The sequence below is a fragment of the Rhinolophus hipposideros genome (assembly GCF_964194185.1).
Source record: "Rhinolophus hipposideros genome assembly, chromosome: 11".
NCBI classification, from domain to species: Eukaryota; Metazoa; Chordata; class Mammalia; order Chiroptera; family Rhinolophidae; genus Rhinolophus; species Rhinolophus hipposideros.
In genome coordinates this window covers 71,613,209-71,626,268 of record NC_138057.1, presented here as the reverse complement: position 1 = coordinate 71,626,268, position 13,060 = coordinate 71,613,209, and the positions used below count along the sequence as shown (strand labels likewise).

The following is a 13,060-nucleotide window of genomic DNA, read 5'->3' as shown; positions in this document are numbered from 1 at the left end:
TATCTTTTCAGACTCAGTGTGGGGAAAGCCTCCCTGACAAAGCATTGCCTAACTCCTCCTAAACGTCTCAGGTTAGCTGCCCCCCACCCCCACTCTCACAATCCCTGTGCCGCCTCCATCACAGCACTTCCTGGACCATCCTGCTGAAACAGGTTCCACTTGTCCCCTTATTCTTCATCCCAGAACTCTGCTCAATTCCCTTCTACGTGATGGTTATTTGTAATGATTTAGTTACGATTTTTGTTTCCTGGCTCCCCCACTAGCCTGCGAGCTCCCTGAGGACAGGGCCAGATAGGTCATTCTCTCCTGCAAGGGACCAGCGCAGCACCTGGGCAGAGCAGACCTGCAGTGCACACTTACTGAACTGAACTCAAAGGGCACTGATCACACCGCGTGATAATCATCTCTTTATGTTTCTAGCTCTACCTGCGAACCTCCTGTGGGAGGGGACTCAGGTTGGTTGTGACTGTGTTCTGAGTGTCCAGCACAAAACTTCGCAAAAAATAGGAGACTAGTAGACATGGAATGAATGAATGAAATGAATAAAAAGAACTAACATGAAGGCAGGATGAATAAATGAGCACATAAAGGAATTCCAAATCATCTTTCTGAAACAACCAATTAATAGCTGTTACTTTCATTGTTTGAAATAAATATGAGGCTCTTGTCTTGCTTCTGCTCACTTGTACTGTTGAAAACATTTATAATGGAGTTGCTCAAGGCTAACCTTTAAAAAAAACAATCACCACAGAAATCTAATGACTGGAGTAGTCTTTTCATGAATAGGCAAGACATTGATATCAATTTACATTAATTAGTAAGGCTAAGATACCCTCTCAAAATGTCTGCTTCCTTAACCTTCCAGATTTGTATCAAATATCACCTGTTTCCACGTTTCATACCTTTAAAAAGTTTGTGTCACTGTAGCAATACTGAAGTGTGTGTCTATGTGTGTGTGTGTGTGTGTGTGTGTGTGTGTGTGTGTGTAAAGAAGGAAACTGTTTCTTTACTACTCACATAGAACTTCACTTCTGACACCAAATATGTGGGTTTTCCCACACCAACCAATTCTGTGACACCAGTGGGCGTTCTACAATTCAGTTCAATTCTGGCATTATCTACCTGGAGATAGCATGAATCCCACAGCTTAAGGGCTCAGTCCCACAAGACTGTCCTCACCCCCACTTCAGATGCCAATCACCAAGTCCAGGCCTCTAATACTTCTGACCAACCAGCTATAAATCCAGGTTTCCCATGACCTCCTTCTCAGGTTCCCTAATTTGCTAGAATGGTTCACAGAACTCAGGAAAACAATTTCCTTACTAAGGTACCAGTTGATTATAAAGGACCCAACTCAGGAACAGCCAGGTGGAAGAGACGCACAGGACGAGCGTGGAGGAAGGGGTGCAGAGCTTCCATGTTTCCATGCCACCTCTGTGTGCAGCCACTCTAAAGCTCTCTGGATGCCGACATGCAGGGACTTTTACGGTGGCTTCATCATGTAGGCGTGATAAATTAACAGTCTCCAGCTCTTCTCCCCCTCCAGGAGAAGGATGGGAGAGTAGAGCTTCTAATCCATGCCTTGGCCTTTCTGGTGACCAGACCCCATCCTGAAGCTATCCAGGAGCCCAGCAAGAGTCTCCTTGTTAGAACAATAGAATCTATAAACATAGATTTCTATCGCCCCCAAAATTTCGAAGCTCTGAGTCAGGAACCAGGTTCAAAGACCAACTATTGGAACAAAAGATGCTCCTAGCACCTTTATCACTTAGGAAATTACACAGGTTTGAGCTCTCACTAGGAGCCAGGGATGAAGACCAAAATACATATTTCTTATTATGTCGCAATATCACAATGTTTGTTCCATAATATACACATATTGAAACGCTCATGGTATTAAAAATACAGTTACTTAAATGTCTTCAATATAGTCTTTAGCTCTACGTGAAGTAACCGTATTTACCCAACTTCCCTAAAATCTGAGCATAGCATCTGTTAAGGGATGGACAACAATCAGAAACTTTACACCCAGGACTGTCCTAGAATGTTCTGGATGGATAATCACCATACCCATGGCCATTTCTAATTTTACATAGGTGTAATCATCACATTTAAACAATTATACACCAATTATAAAAACAATTTATACACAAAAATACACTTGTGTTTAAACAATTATACACAAAGGTCTTTCCCTTGTGATATTATTTAGGAAACATTTTTCCACATTGTGTTGTACTCTTTATATTTCCTTCCCAAAAAGGCATATAACCCCCTGAGCCTCTGTTTTCTCACCTGTAATCACTTCATCTCCCATGGCCCCCCCAACCCACCCCAGCTCCTGAAAGTTAAGTGAGCTAATGGGAAGAGGCCTTCCAGCTGATGCGAGCACAGGCTTGGGATCATACACACCTTTGTGGAATCCTGGCTCTGCCACTTCCTTGCTATGTTACCTTCGTTTGGCAAGTTAACTGTCATCGTTGATGCTCAGTGTTCTCATCTGTAAATTAGAAATAATAGTGCCTTATACAGAGTTGGTATAAGGATTAAAGGGGTTTTAAAAAAATGCATGTGTCTGACACACAGTAGGTCTTAATAAACAATAGCTGACATTATTATTGTTGTTACCATATTTTGTTTTTCCGTAGAATTCATATATTGTCATTACTTAACCCTTTCCAAATCATTTCCTATTCCTTACTCTTACAGATAATTCTGCAAGGTACATCCTCAGGCATACAACTTTTTTCTTTCCCCATCCCCCCAAATTCTCTTCAGATTAAACTCCCAGGAAGAGCCAGGGCCCCACAGGCTTTTCCTCTCTCTGCCCGGTGAGCTCCAATTCTTCCAGAGCCTCACCTTCAGACAGTCTTCTCTGACACCCAAAGAGAAAGAATCTCTTCCCCCACCTCCCAGGCCCCCTTCAATTTTACCTAGAACACACCATCTCCCTCAGAGGCACTTCTGGGCCCTCTCCCTCCAATACAATTTCCACATGGCCCCAGAGGGATTTTTCTAGAAATACATGTTCTCTCTGTGGGAAAACAGAGTCTCTTAAAATGGCTAGTGAGACTGTAATTTGATACGAGCCGAAAGATCGGTAGATGAGCTGATAGACAATTAGAATACTTATCATTCTCTTTGATCCAGCGATTCCACCTCCAGGAATTTTTTTTACAGAAGTACTCAAAAATGTACAAAATGGCGTATCTAAGGTTATTGAGGCAGCATTGCTTACAGTGGTTAAACTATTGGAAATTACACAAATGTCCGTCAATAGAGGATTATTTAAATAAATTAAGGAACATGCATACACTGACTATTCCAGATAGGTAAAACTCTTTATGTAGTAAAATGGGGGCGTTTCCAAGCTATATCTACATTTTTAAGTGAAAAATGCAAGGTACGAAGCAATGTGTATGGGATGCTATCGTGTGTGTGGAGACTAAAAATGAGGGGAAAGAATAGATATGTGTTTGCTTGTACTTTGTGTAAATACTTTGGAAGGGTACATAAACTGGTAACATTGGTTCCCTCTGGGGAGGGTAGTGGTGGCTGGCAGATTGGGGAAGAAAGGAGATTTTTCCGTGTATACCCGTCGTTGCCTTTGAATTTTAAACCATGTGAATGTATATTACCTATTCAAACTAATAACAAAAATAGACAGAAAGCACATGTTGTGGAGACACAACAATATTGCTCTCTGTGCTTGTTGCTAAAGGGATGACCAAAGAATTCATCTTCTGGAGAAAACTGCTCTCCTGTTGGGGGAAACACCTTCTAAGGGCCTTTTAGTTGTGCAAAGCCAAAGTCCAGGGCCCGTCCGGAGGGGGAGGGTTACAACCACTGGAGAGTGGAGGATGACCTCTTTGGGTGAAGAGGTGGTTCTGATTTTAAGTAACTATTTATCTCCTCTGAGTGGACCTAAGAGACAGGATTTGGGGGCACTGGGAACTGGGAGGAGAAGGGAAAAAAAGGACTAAATAAGAATAAGAAATAAGAATGGACCTCCAGCACTGAGATGGCTCTTCATGATGGTGTAAGGCTGAAAGATTTCAGAACAAGTGACGTGTTTTGCGGGGACGCCAAACCTTGCTATTATGCGTGTGGCAGGATGTGAAGGTTCAAAATGTTTCGGTATGAAAATGGTTGCCTCCTTTCTCTTGCCTACTTACTGTAATTATTTTTCCTCACTCACTGTGCAGTTTGAATGTTGGGCCCTCCCTACCCTGAAGAAAAGGGACATCTTTTCTCTTTTCTTTTTGGTTTGATTGTATTAATTGCTGATGAACCAGACTCTAGCTTTAACAGATCAACAAGTCTTCTGTTAAAGATCTAGAGAAGAACAGAGGCACTAGAAGAGAGAAAGGAGGAAGTACTAAGAAGGAGGCCAAAAAAGGGGAAAAGAAAGATTTTTCTCAAAAGTAGATCCGAAGATAGGAAGGAGAAGAAAGTGACAGGGAGGGTCAGTACAAGGACGCCACTGGCCTGGGAGCTGATCTGGGCAGTTCACTGAGAAGCAGGAGGACCTGAATGAGCCAGGGGAATGGAACTAGCGAAGGAGGCTTCAAGGGACACCGTTTGAGCACCAAGGAACATGGTGAGAGCTGAGTTATTGTCTCAGATTGTTCTGCCATGACCAGAGAAACTCCTGTTGCCTACACCGAACTCGCCTTGTACACATTGCTCTGTGGGCAGCTGGTGAATAGACCACGCTGCTGGCATCGATAACTCACTGGATGCCTGCCCAGCTGGAGAGATGCCCTTCTATACAACTTCAACATGAACCTGCCCCATTATTCCAGGTGACATAACGTCCTCGGACAAAACCTGGAAGCCCCAAGCAAGGGAAGGGGCCCTGGACCCAGTGAAGTGGTGACAAGAAAGCTCTGGGCATCTGTCCGTGGTGGGGGCAGGGAAACGATAAAAGTGAGAGTTGAACTAAACAAGCTCAAACCCTCCTGAGATGGGACAGTGGTTAACGACACCACTGTCACACATGGGTGGGGACAATCTGGATGGCAGTGCCTCGAAAATAGGACAATGCTCACCTGCTTAAAACCTTTTGAGGGCTATTCTCCGCCTATAGGGTAAATTCCAAATTTCTCAGCCTGGTGTATCAGTCAGGATAGGCTAAGGCATGCTGCAGTAACAAATTAACCCCAAAATCCTAATGGCTTAACACAACAAAAGTTTATTTCATGCTCATGGTATAAATATCATACCTGTGCTCCACGTAAACATTCATGGACCCAGACTGATGGAGGGGCCACCCATGTGGAGCTGCGTGCTTGGAACATGTGGCCTCCTTAGTCACTGTGGCAGGGCAGGAAAGCTAAGGGAGAACTTGCTTTTTCATACTTCAGCCCAGAATTGACATGTGTGACATCCATGTGCAGCATGTTGGTGAAACTAGTCACACGGTTTCCTCCAACTGCAAGGAGACTGGGAAATGTGGGGAGTAAATGAGTATTTGGTGAGCAGTACATATCTCTGTCAAACATAGCATTCAAGACGATTTGTGATCTGCCCCCCAGGGTCTCCTCCAGCTTCATTTCCTGCCACCGCTCCACTTCTCAACTCATAATCCACCTCTGCTCACAGGAGTCTTCACTCAGCTACTCAGCTATGTCCTTAAACCACTGCTCCCCCAAACTTTGCTCATGCTGGTTCCTGAACATAAAATGCCCCTTTCCTACCTTTCCCAAATGCCAAAATTCTACTTCTTTAAAGCCCAGCTCAAATGCCACCTTTCCCATTCCTAATCCCTCAGGGTAAAATTAATCAACCTTTTTCAGTTCTGCCATATTTCTTTTGATATACTGTACTTCCATTAGCACGTAGGGTCCATGCAACTGCCTTCCTGGCACCTTTCATAATGCCTGGCACAGAGTGGGCACTAAATAAATATTTGCCAAATAAATGCTTCTACTTTAGACTTTTTCAAATAATACTTTGTATGACTTTCTCCACACCCAACTACCCACCCCAAACAGGTTGTGTACTCTGGATGATACAGACTAAATGTTATTCATCTCTATTTCTCCATTACCTACCAGCACTGGGAAATTTTTCAGTAAATCTTTGAGGGAGAATTGATTAATTTGCCCTTACATTTAATTTTGAATAGTGATTTAAAAATAATTGCAAATGGGTCTTTTAAAAATGAACATTGGCTGTGTGTGTGTTAGACTTCACTTAAAAAGTGTACTCTAGCCTTTTCGGCCGGGACCGCCATCTTCCAGTAATTCGTCAAAATGACCAACACAAAGGGAAAGAGGAGAGGCACCCGCTATATGTTCTCTAGGCCTTTTAGGAAACATGGAGTTGTTCCTTTGGCCACATACATGCGAATCTACAAGAAAGGTGATATTGTAGACATCAAGGGAATGGGCACTGTTCAAAAAGGAATGCCCCACAAATGTTACCATGGCAAAACGGGAAGGGTCTACAATGTTACTCAGCATGCGGTTGGCATTGTTGTAAACAAACAAGTCAAGGGCAAGATTCTTGCCAAGAGAATTAATGTTCGTATTGAGCATATTAAGCACTCTAAGAGCCGAGATAGCTTCCTGAAACGGGTAAAGGAAAATGATCAGAAAAAGAAGGAAGCCAAAGAGAAAGGTACCTGGGTTCAACTGAAACGCCAGCCTGCCCCACCCAGAGAAGCACACTTTGTGAGAACCAATGGAAAGGAGCCTGAGCTGCTGGAACCCATTCCCTATGAATTCATGGCATAAGTGTAAAAAAATAAAAGACCTCTGTAAAAATAAAAAAAAAAATAAAAAATAAATAAATAAATAAAAAGTGTACTCTAAAAACCAAACAAGAATAATAAGCAAAAAAGGGAAGTATTTAGAGACTAAATTGCATAAACACAAAGGTACTTCTCGGAGATGTAATCACTGGTGTGTGAGTTTTGTAATAGCATCTGTAGACAAAAGTATTAACATACTTTTGGGCGCAGTAACATTGGCTACAGCTGGTAGAAACATCCTGGCCTCAGGGTCAGGGGAATAAACACAGCGCTGTTCACTTCTTTCATTTGTTTCTCTGAGCACATACTTCATTATCCTCACTCACTAAAAAACAGTTTTTTCTACTTCTCAGAACACAGCCCCCTGAGCTATCAGCCAACAGCTACCTAGTTCCTAACTCCTTTCCAGAGAACACCAGCCATATTCTTTGATTCAATTTCAAGACCCCAGAGGAGGACTCTGAATGGCTCAGTTTGTTCATGTGCCCACCTGGCCCAGTTACAGGTGACCAGGGTGGAAAGTCCCCAGATATACACATGGTTCTTTCTTACCATGACCTTCTTTATAGGGTAACCAGACACCAGAAAACGGACTGGAAAGAAAACGCAATTGCTGCCCACTAAAATCAGGAAGAGGAAGAACCATTTTTGAGAAAGTAACTTCAGAGAGAGATAATATGTTAATATAAATATATCCTCAGAAAAGAACGGATGTAGGGACACATTATTTGGGAGGTAATTAAAATGGTAGGAGCCGCTTCCTACTTATTCTCTCACATCTCCCAATACATCACTGTGCACGTACTTTCACTGTCACCTCCTATCAATTCCATCTCCCAATTCTCTTGTGAAGTAGCCCCCCACTCACCATATCCATTGACTCAGATCTTACCTTATCATCTTTGGTCTGGACAGTTGCAACAGCCTGTGAACTGGTCTCGGTGCCTCCATTCTCACCTCATTCTAATCGTCCACCACAAGATGGCTTGCAAATGATCTTTCCTACCAACATATAACAAAATAAAGAATATACAAACACTCCCCTGGCGGGCTGCCCTGACCAGTGAACTTTCCCTACTTAATATCTTTGATGGCTCCCATAATCTTCCAAACTTCCTGGCACAGCCTTCAATGTCCTCCTTGATCTAGCACCAGCTTCACCTGCTCTCATTCCTTCCTAGACACCAGGGCTTGCCCCCATACCCTCCCTACCAGCAGTCTACTTTTTCATGTCTTCTCAAGCATTTGCTCTCCCTGTTCCCTCAGCCCAGGATGCCCTTCCCATCGCCATTATCTCTGTCTGGTGATGCCACTTACCTTTCAAGGTCCAGTTAAATGTCCTCCTTCCCTCTGTGGTGCCTGCACATCGTGCCCATTTTTGGCTTTGGATACATCTGTCTCCCTGCTCTGTTCTTTCAGATGGCAGCCGTGTCTCATTTACCTTTAATCCCCAGTTGCAAGCCTAGGGTCTGACCCAGAATGGGAATCAACAAAGGCTTATGAAAGGACATAAGGAGAGAGGGAGGGTGCAAAGGAAGGAGCAAGAGAAGAAGAAGGAAGGGGAAGGGAAGGAAAAGAAGGGGAAGAGAAGGGAGGAGAAAGGAAGGAAGGAAGGGAAGAAGGAAGGAAGGAAAAAAAGAAGGAAGGAAGAAAGGAAAGGAAGGAAGGAAAGAAGGAAGGGAGGATTAAGGAAAGACCCAGGGCTCTAAGTTGCAATATTTGTTTTCTCCATTATTTATCACTGATAAACTCGGACAGGTTACGGCCCTTCTGTCTCCTCCTTTGTAAAATAGTATCTGTCCTACCCAATTCACAGGCTTATTAGAGATCAAATAAAGAATATGGAAGCATTCTATTCATTTCCATGAAAAGACTAGTTATTGTTAATTGGCCATTGTGCAGTATTTCTTCTCCTAACTACCTGAAGACTGCCGTGGTAGGCCCCCTCCATTGGCCAGGACTCCCTTGCAGGGGGGCGGGGGTGGGGAGGTAGCTTTAGCTAGGTTTTAGGAGTGACTCCTTACCAGAAGCTTGTGAGTCAGGTGGGGCTGACATCGGGGTTCATCAGGATCACAGTGTAAGAAGTGAGTAAATTTGACATTATCTTATTTTGGGTATTTTTTGTATTTATTTTAAATATTGGGTGTTCTTTTTCTCCTGACTTAGATGAATAATAAGGAATAGCCATAGCTATTGGCCATTATTAATGATTTAAATTCGAATCCGAAGTTTGCTACTCATTTCTCTTGTCTTCTGGACCAGTTGAATTGGAAAGTAGCTTGAGCCTGACTGCAATGGGAGATGATGAAAAACTGCTTCGGTTTGCAACTGCTTGCTGTATGAATCAGGATTTTTTCAGTACAGTGTAACCAAATAGCAGGCAGAGGGAAATTAGGAGCTGCAAAGATGGAAGGCTACTGTTGGCATATTGCACTTGTCTGGTAGAGCAGGTGGGGCCTGCTTAGGCCTGCTGGCACGGTAAGAAACAAACAATGTGGGTTAGATGTGGGACAGCAATGTGGCAATGGGACCCTAATGTGGGACTGAATGGCCCCGTGAGTGCTGGTGCAGCTCTTCCGCAGGTGCCACGGCCTGGCTGGTTCCTGACTGCCCTGCTGGCCTGCACCGTCCCGTGAACTTGAGCAGGCCTCTGGGGGGACCCAGGAGCCGCAGGGAGCTGGGGCTCCACACCTGTCTCCTTGTCTCATGCATGGCTTCTGCTCTGCGTGTTTGCTTTACCTCCTCAACCAAAATAAAACCTGTCCAAGTCATGATCCTCCCCAGTCTTTGTAGCCACTCTCAACGTCATGATCGAGCCTGGCCTGACTCAGTTAGGTAACTGTTGTCTGGCTGCCCATTTGCTTCCCACCACCGTCCTCTGGCAATTGTTCTTCCCCTTCCATCCATATGAACACCATGGAACTACAGGACTAGCCAATCTGCAATGCCTCAAACCCTGGCCATCACTGACCTAGAAGTGGGCTCTTCCCCTCGGATAGGACAGTGCCAGCTCCTAGACCAGTCAATGCCTTCTTCCAGAATTTTTGGAACTGGGTCTAGGGAACAAAATCAGTTTCTATCTGGACGGGCTGAACTTGGGTGTGTGAAACTATGGATATGCATGTTTTCCATGATGTGGACTGGAAAATGAAGAAAGCTGGTCTGCAACAGGATAGAGCCGTGGTAGATAGTCAAATTATGCTGAGCAGAGGAGAAGAGAATGGAAAACATCCTGGCAGACTTTTACACTTTGAACTATGTTCTTCATGAATCTCGGTGGCATTTCTGCCCTAGAATTCCTTGAGATTGCTCTGAATGCCCACAATGTATCTCCAAATGTTTCCTAACCTTTCTATTAGTTGCAACCAAAGAATTCTCATGAATACACACTGAGAAACTCCCACTTCAATATTTTTATCCATCAAAACTGCCTCATTTTCTTATTAACTAGCTTTACAATTAGTGTAACACGTTTGAATTTACACAGATGAAATCTCTATCAGTTTGGCTGTGCTGTACCTCCGGCTTGCACACTCGTGGTCGCAGCAGCTCCAAGCATCACATTCTCCCACAATATCCACAACCTTTTCCACGTGACTTTAAAAAACAAACAAACAAAAAACAACCCTTTTTATTATAAAAATGTGTTAGTCATTAAAAATAGAAAAAATAGCATAATGGTCCCAATGTACTTGTCACCCAGCTCTCACAACTATCACTACATAGTCATCTGTACCATCTACTCATTCACATAACTGTCCCCTCCCCTAGGACTATTTTGAGGCACATCCTAGACACTGAATTATTTCTTCTGTAACCATTTCAGAATGTATCTCCAAAAGACAAATTCTTTTTTTAATCTCTACAACATCATGGTCATAGCTGAAAATATGGACAATCATTTCCTAGTGTTATCAAATCTGCAAAAGGGTTCATTTTCCCGATTGTCTTTAAAATGTGTATGCGTTGTTGTTTTTTACAGTTTGCTTGAATTTGAATTCTTTTTAGTGGCTATAGCTAGAAAATATATATTATTTTATAAAGATTATACACACACACACACACACACACACACACACACAGTGACCAAAGGAAAACTGTATTAAAATTGTAATACTCAATATATACCGATAACAAAAGATGAATACAAGTCCCGTGTGACTTCTGCAATTACAAGAGGTGTTCAAAGAGGTTACCATCAGCGTCCAGACACTTCTGATTACAGCGAACTACTGCTTGAGCAACGTGGACCAAAGTGTCCACTTGTATACATTTTTCTGGCGTGTACACACACACACACACACACACACACAGTATAATGCCTTCATACTGATAATTCCAACTGAAATGGGGAAGGGGAACTGCAGTTTTCACTCAACCCCATCAACCCTAATCTGCATGCCAAATATCTCAGTTCCCAAGGACTCCAACACAATGACTTATTTCTATCCCATAATGTGCAGTTCTTTTTGTCTTTGGATATATCTCTCTAGGGGGACAGAGTCAAATGATGGTGATTTCAAGTCACTCAGTGTCTTCTCTATGTGGTTATGTCATGCACTGAATGCAGTCAGGGTCATTTTTATTTCATTTTACTTTCAGTTTCTAAGGATGGCTTTTTTATTTATAAACTTATAGTCACACAAAATGTATCTGTACCTGAATATATATAGAGAGGCTGAATTCATAATTGCCTATAATTGGAAACAACTCAAGTGCCCTTCACTTGATGGAGAAATTGTGACACGTTTCTACAATTGAATGTCACCCAGCAATAAAAAAGAACCAACTACTGGTACACTACAACATGGACGAATTTCAAACGCATTATTCTACAAGAAAGAAACTCCGTAATTCCATTTATAAGACATTCTTGAAAAGGCAATGCTGTAGGGACAGAGAACACATCAGTGGCTGCAAAGGGCTGAGGTGAGGGGATGGTTTGACTCCTAAGGGGTAGCATGAAGGGATTTCTTGGTGTGATGGAACTCTTGTCCATCTTGACTGTGGTAGAAATTACACAACTACATGTGTTTGTTGAAACTCATAGAATTATACACTATATAGAGTGAATTTTACAATATGTAAATTATGCCTCAGTGAACCTGCCTTTAAAAAAAAGATAAATGCACAGGTCATTTTGCTCAATAGTGCCAAAATTCCCCCTGTGGGTGGATGATTCATGGCTCCTACTGATATCCAGGTCCTAATGGAACCTGTGGATGTTACCTGATATGTCAAAAGGGATTTTGCAGATGTGATTAAAATCAGAATCTTGAGATAGGGCGGGTATCCTGGATTACCCAGGCAAACCCTAAGTACAATGGTAAGTGTCCCTATAACAGGGAGGCAGAGGGAGATTTTACCATGGAGGAGAAGCCATGTGAAGACAGAGCAGAGAGAGTTTTGAAGCTACTATGCTGCTGGCCTTGAAGATGGAGGAAGGAGCTATATGCCAAGAAATGCAAGGAATGAGGCTCTAGAAGGTGGAAAAGACGAGAAAACAGAATCTCCCCTGGAGTCTCCAGAGGGAGCACAGCCCTGCCAACATCTTGATTTCTGCTCTGTGGGACTTCTGAGCTCCAGAACTTAAAGAAAATAATTTGTGTTGTTTTAAATCACCAAGTTTGTGGTAATTTGTTACCACAGCAATTATAAACTAATACACGCTCCATAGGGGCTATACTGTTTTTGCAGTCTGACCAAAAGTGTAGGGCATGTCCTTTTTTTTTAAGAATGAGGAAAATTTTCCCAGAGGCCTCAAAGCAGACATCCCCTATATCTCATTGTGTCACATGGCCATTCCTAAACCAATCACTGGCAAGAATAATCAAGCTTCCTCCTACCCCTTGCCCTAAGGCTGCATCATTCTTTCCTGACCCTCACAGCGGCCTGACCCTGACCAATATGGACATTCTGCCCTCAAGGAAGGAGAGCGGCATTGCTTTGGGTTATCCACCAAAGCTTATTTGCCAAAAAAGAAAACCTCCCAATCAGTATATATAAGAGTGAAAAACCCTTGGACTAGGCTCTCTGAGGGGCCATCAACTGCAGCCTCCCAGGCCGGGGCTTCCCCTGTTCAGCCACAGCTGGCTTTGCCAGCCTCTTTTCCCCTCTTTCCAGAGGAGGCAGGGCCCTGCTGAGCGCTGGTTGTGAGTCACCAAGGTTAAATAAGGCCCCATGAACACACGGCCCTGTCTTCCAGAAAAATGTCCCACTTGCAATACTGACTCCAGTCCTATTAAGGGAATCTTTGCTCCCTGTTTTAGCATTTCTCTGACATACTATTCTAAAGACTTTCAG

At 43.1% G+C, this 13,060-nt stretch overlaps 2 protein-coding genes across 3 annotated transcripts in view; one reads left to right on the top strand and one right to left on the bottom strand.

Moving 5' to 3' along the window:
• GSN (gelsolin) overlaps nt 1–13,060 on the bottom strand; it is a 100,039-nt gene that overhangs the window by 59,951 nt on the left and 27,028 nt on the right. For both annotated transcript variants that reach the window (XM_081065660.1, XM_081065662.1), the window contains 5 exons: nt 10,277–10,354; nt 8,075–8,226; nt 7,650–7,759; nt 5,226–5,445; nt 2,413–2,500 (listed from right to left, as the gene is read on the bottom strand). The gene's annotated coding sequence lies outside the window, so the exon portion shown is untranslated. The remainder of the gene's footprint in view (nt 1–2,412; nt 2,501–5,225; nt 5,446–7,649; nt 7,760–8,074; nt 8,227–10,276; nt 10,355–13,060) is intronic.
• Nucleotides 6,238–6,764, top strand: LOC308505088 (large ribosomal subunit protein eL21). The gene has a single exon (XM_081066740.1). It carries the CDS (start codon nt 6,258–6,260, stop codon nt 6,738–6,740), a length of 483 nt encoding a protein of 160 aa, XP_080922866.1. The 5' UTR covers nt 6,238–6,257; the 3' UTR covers nt 6,741–6,764.

Coding starts and splice junctions, on each gene's coding strand:
- LOC308505088 (XM_081066740.1), top strand. CDS start 6,258: ATGACCAACACAAAGGGAAAGAGGAGAGGCACCCGCTATATGTTCTCT.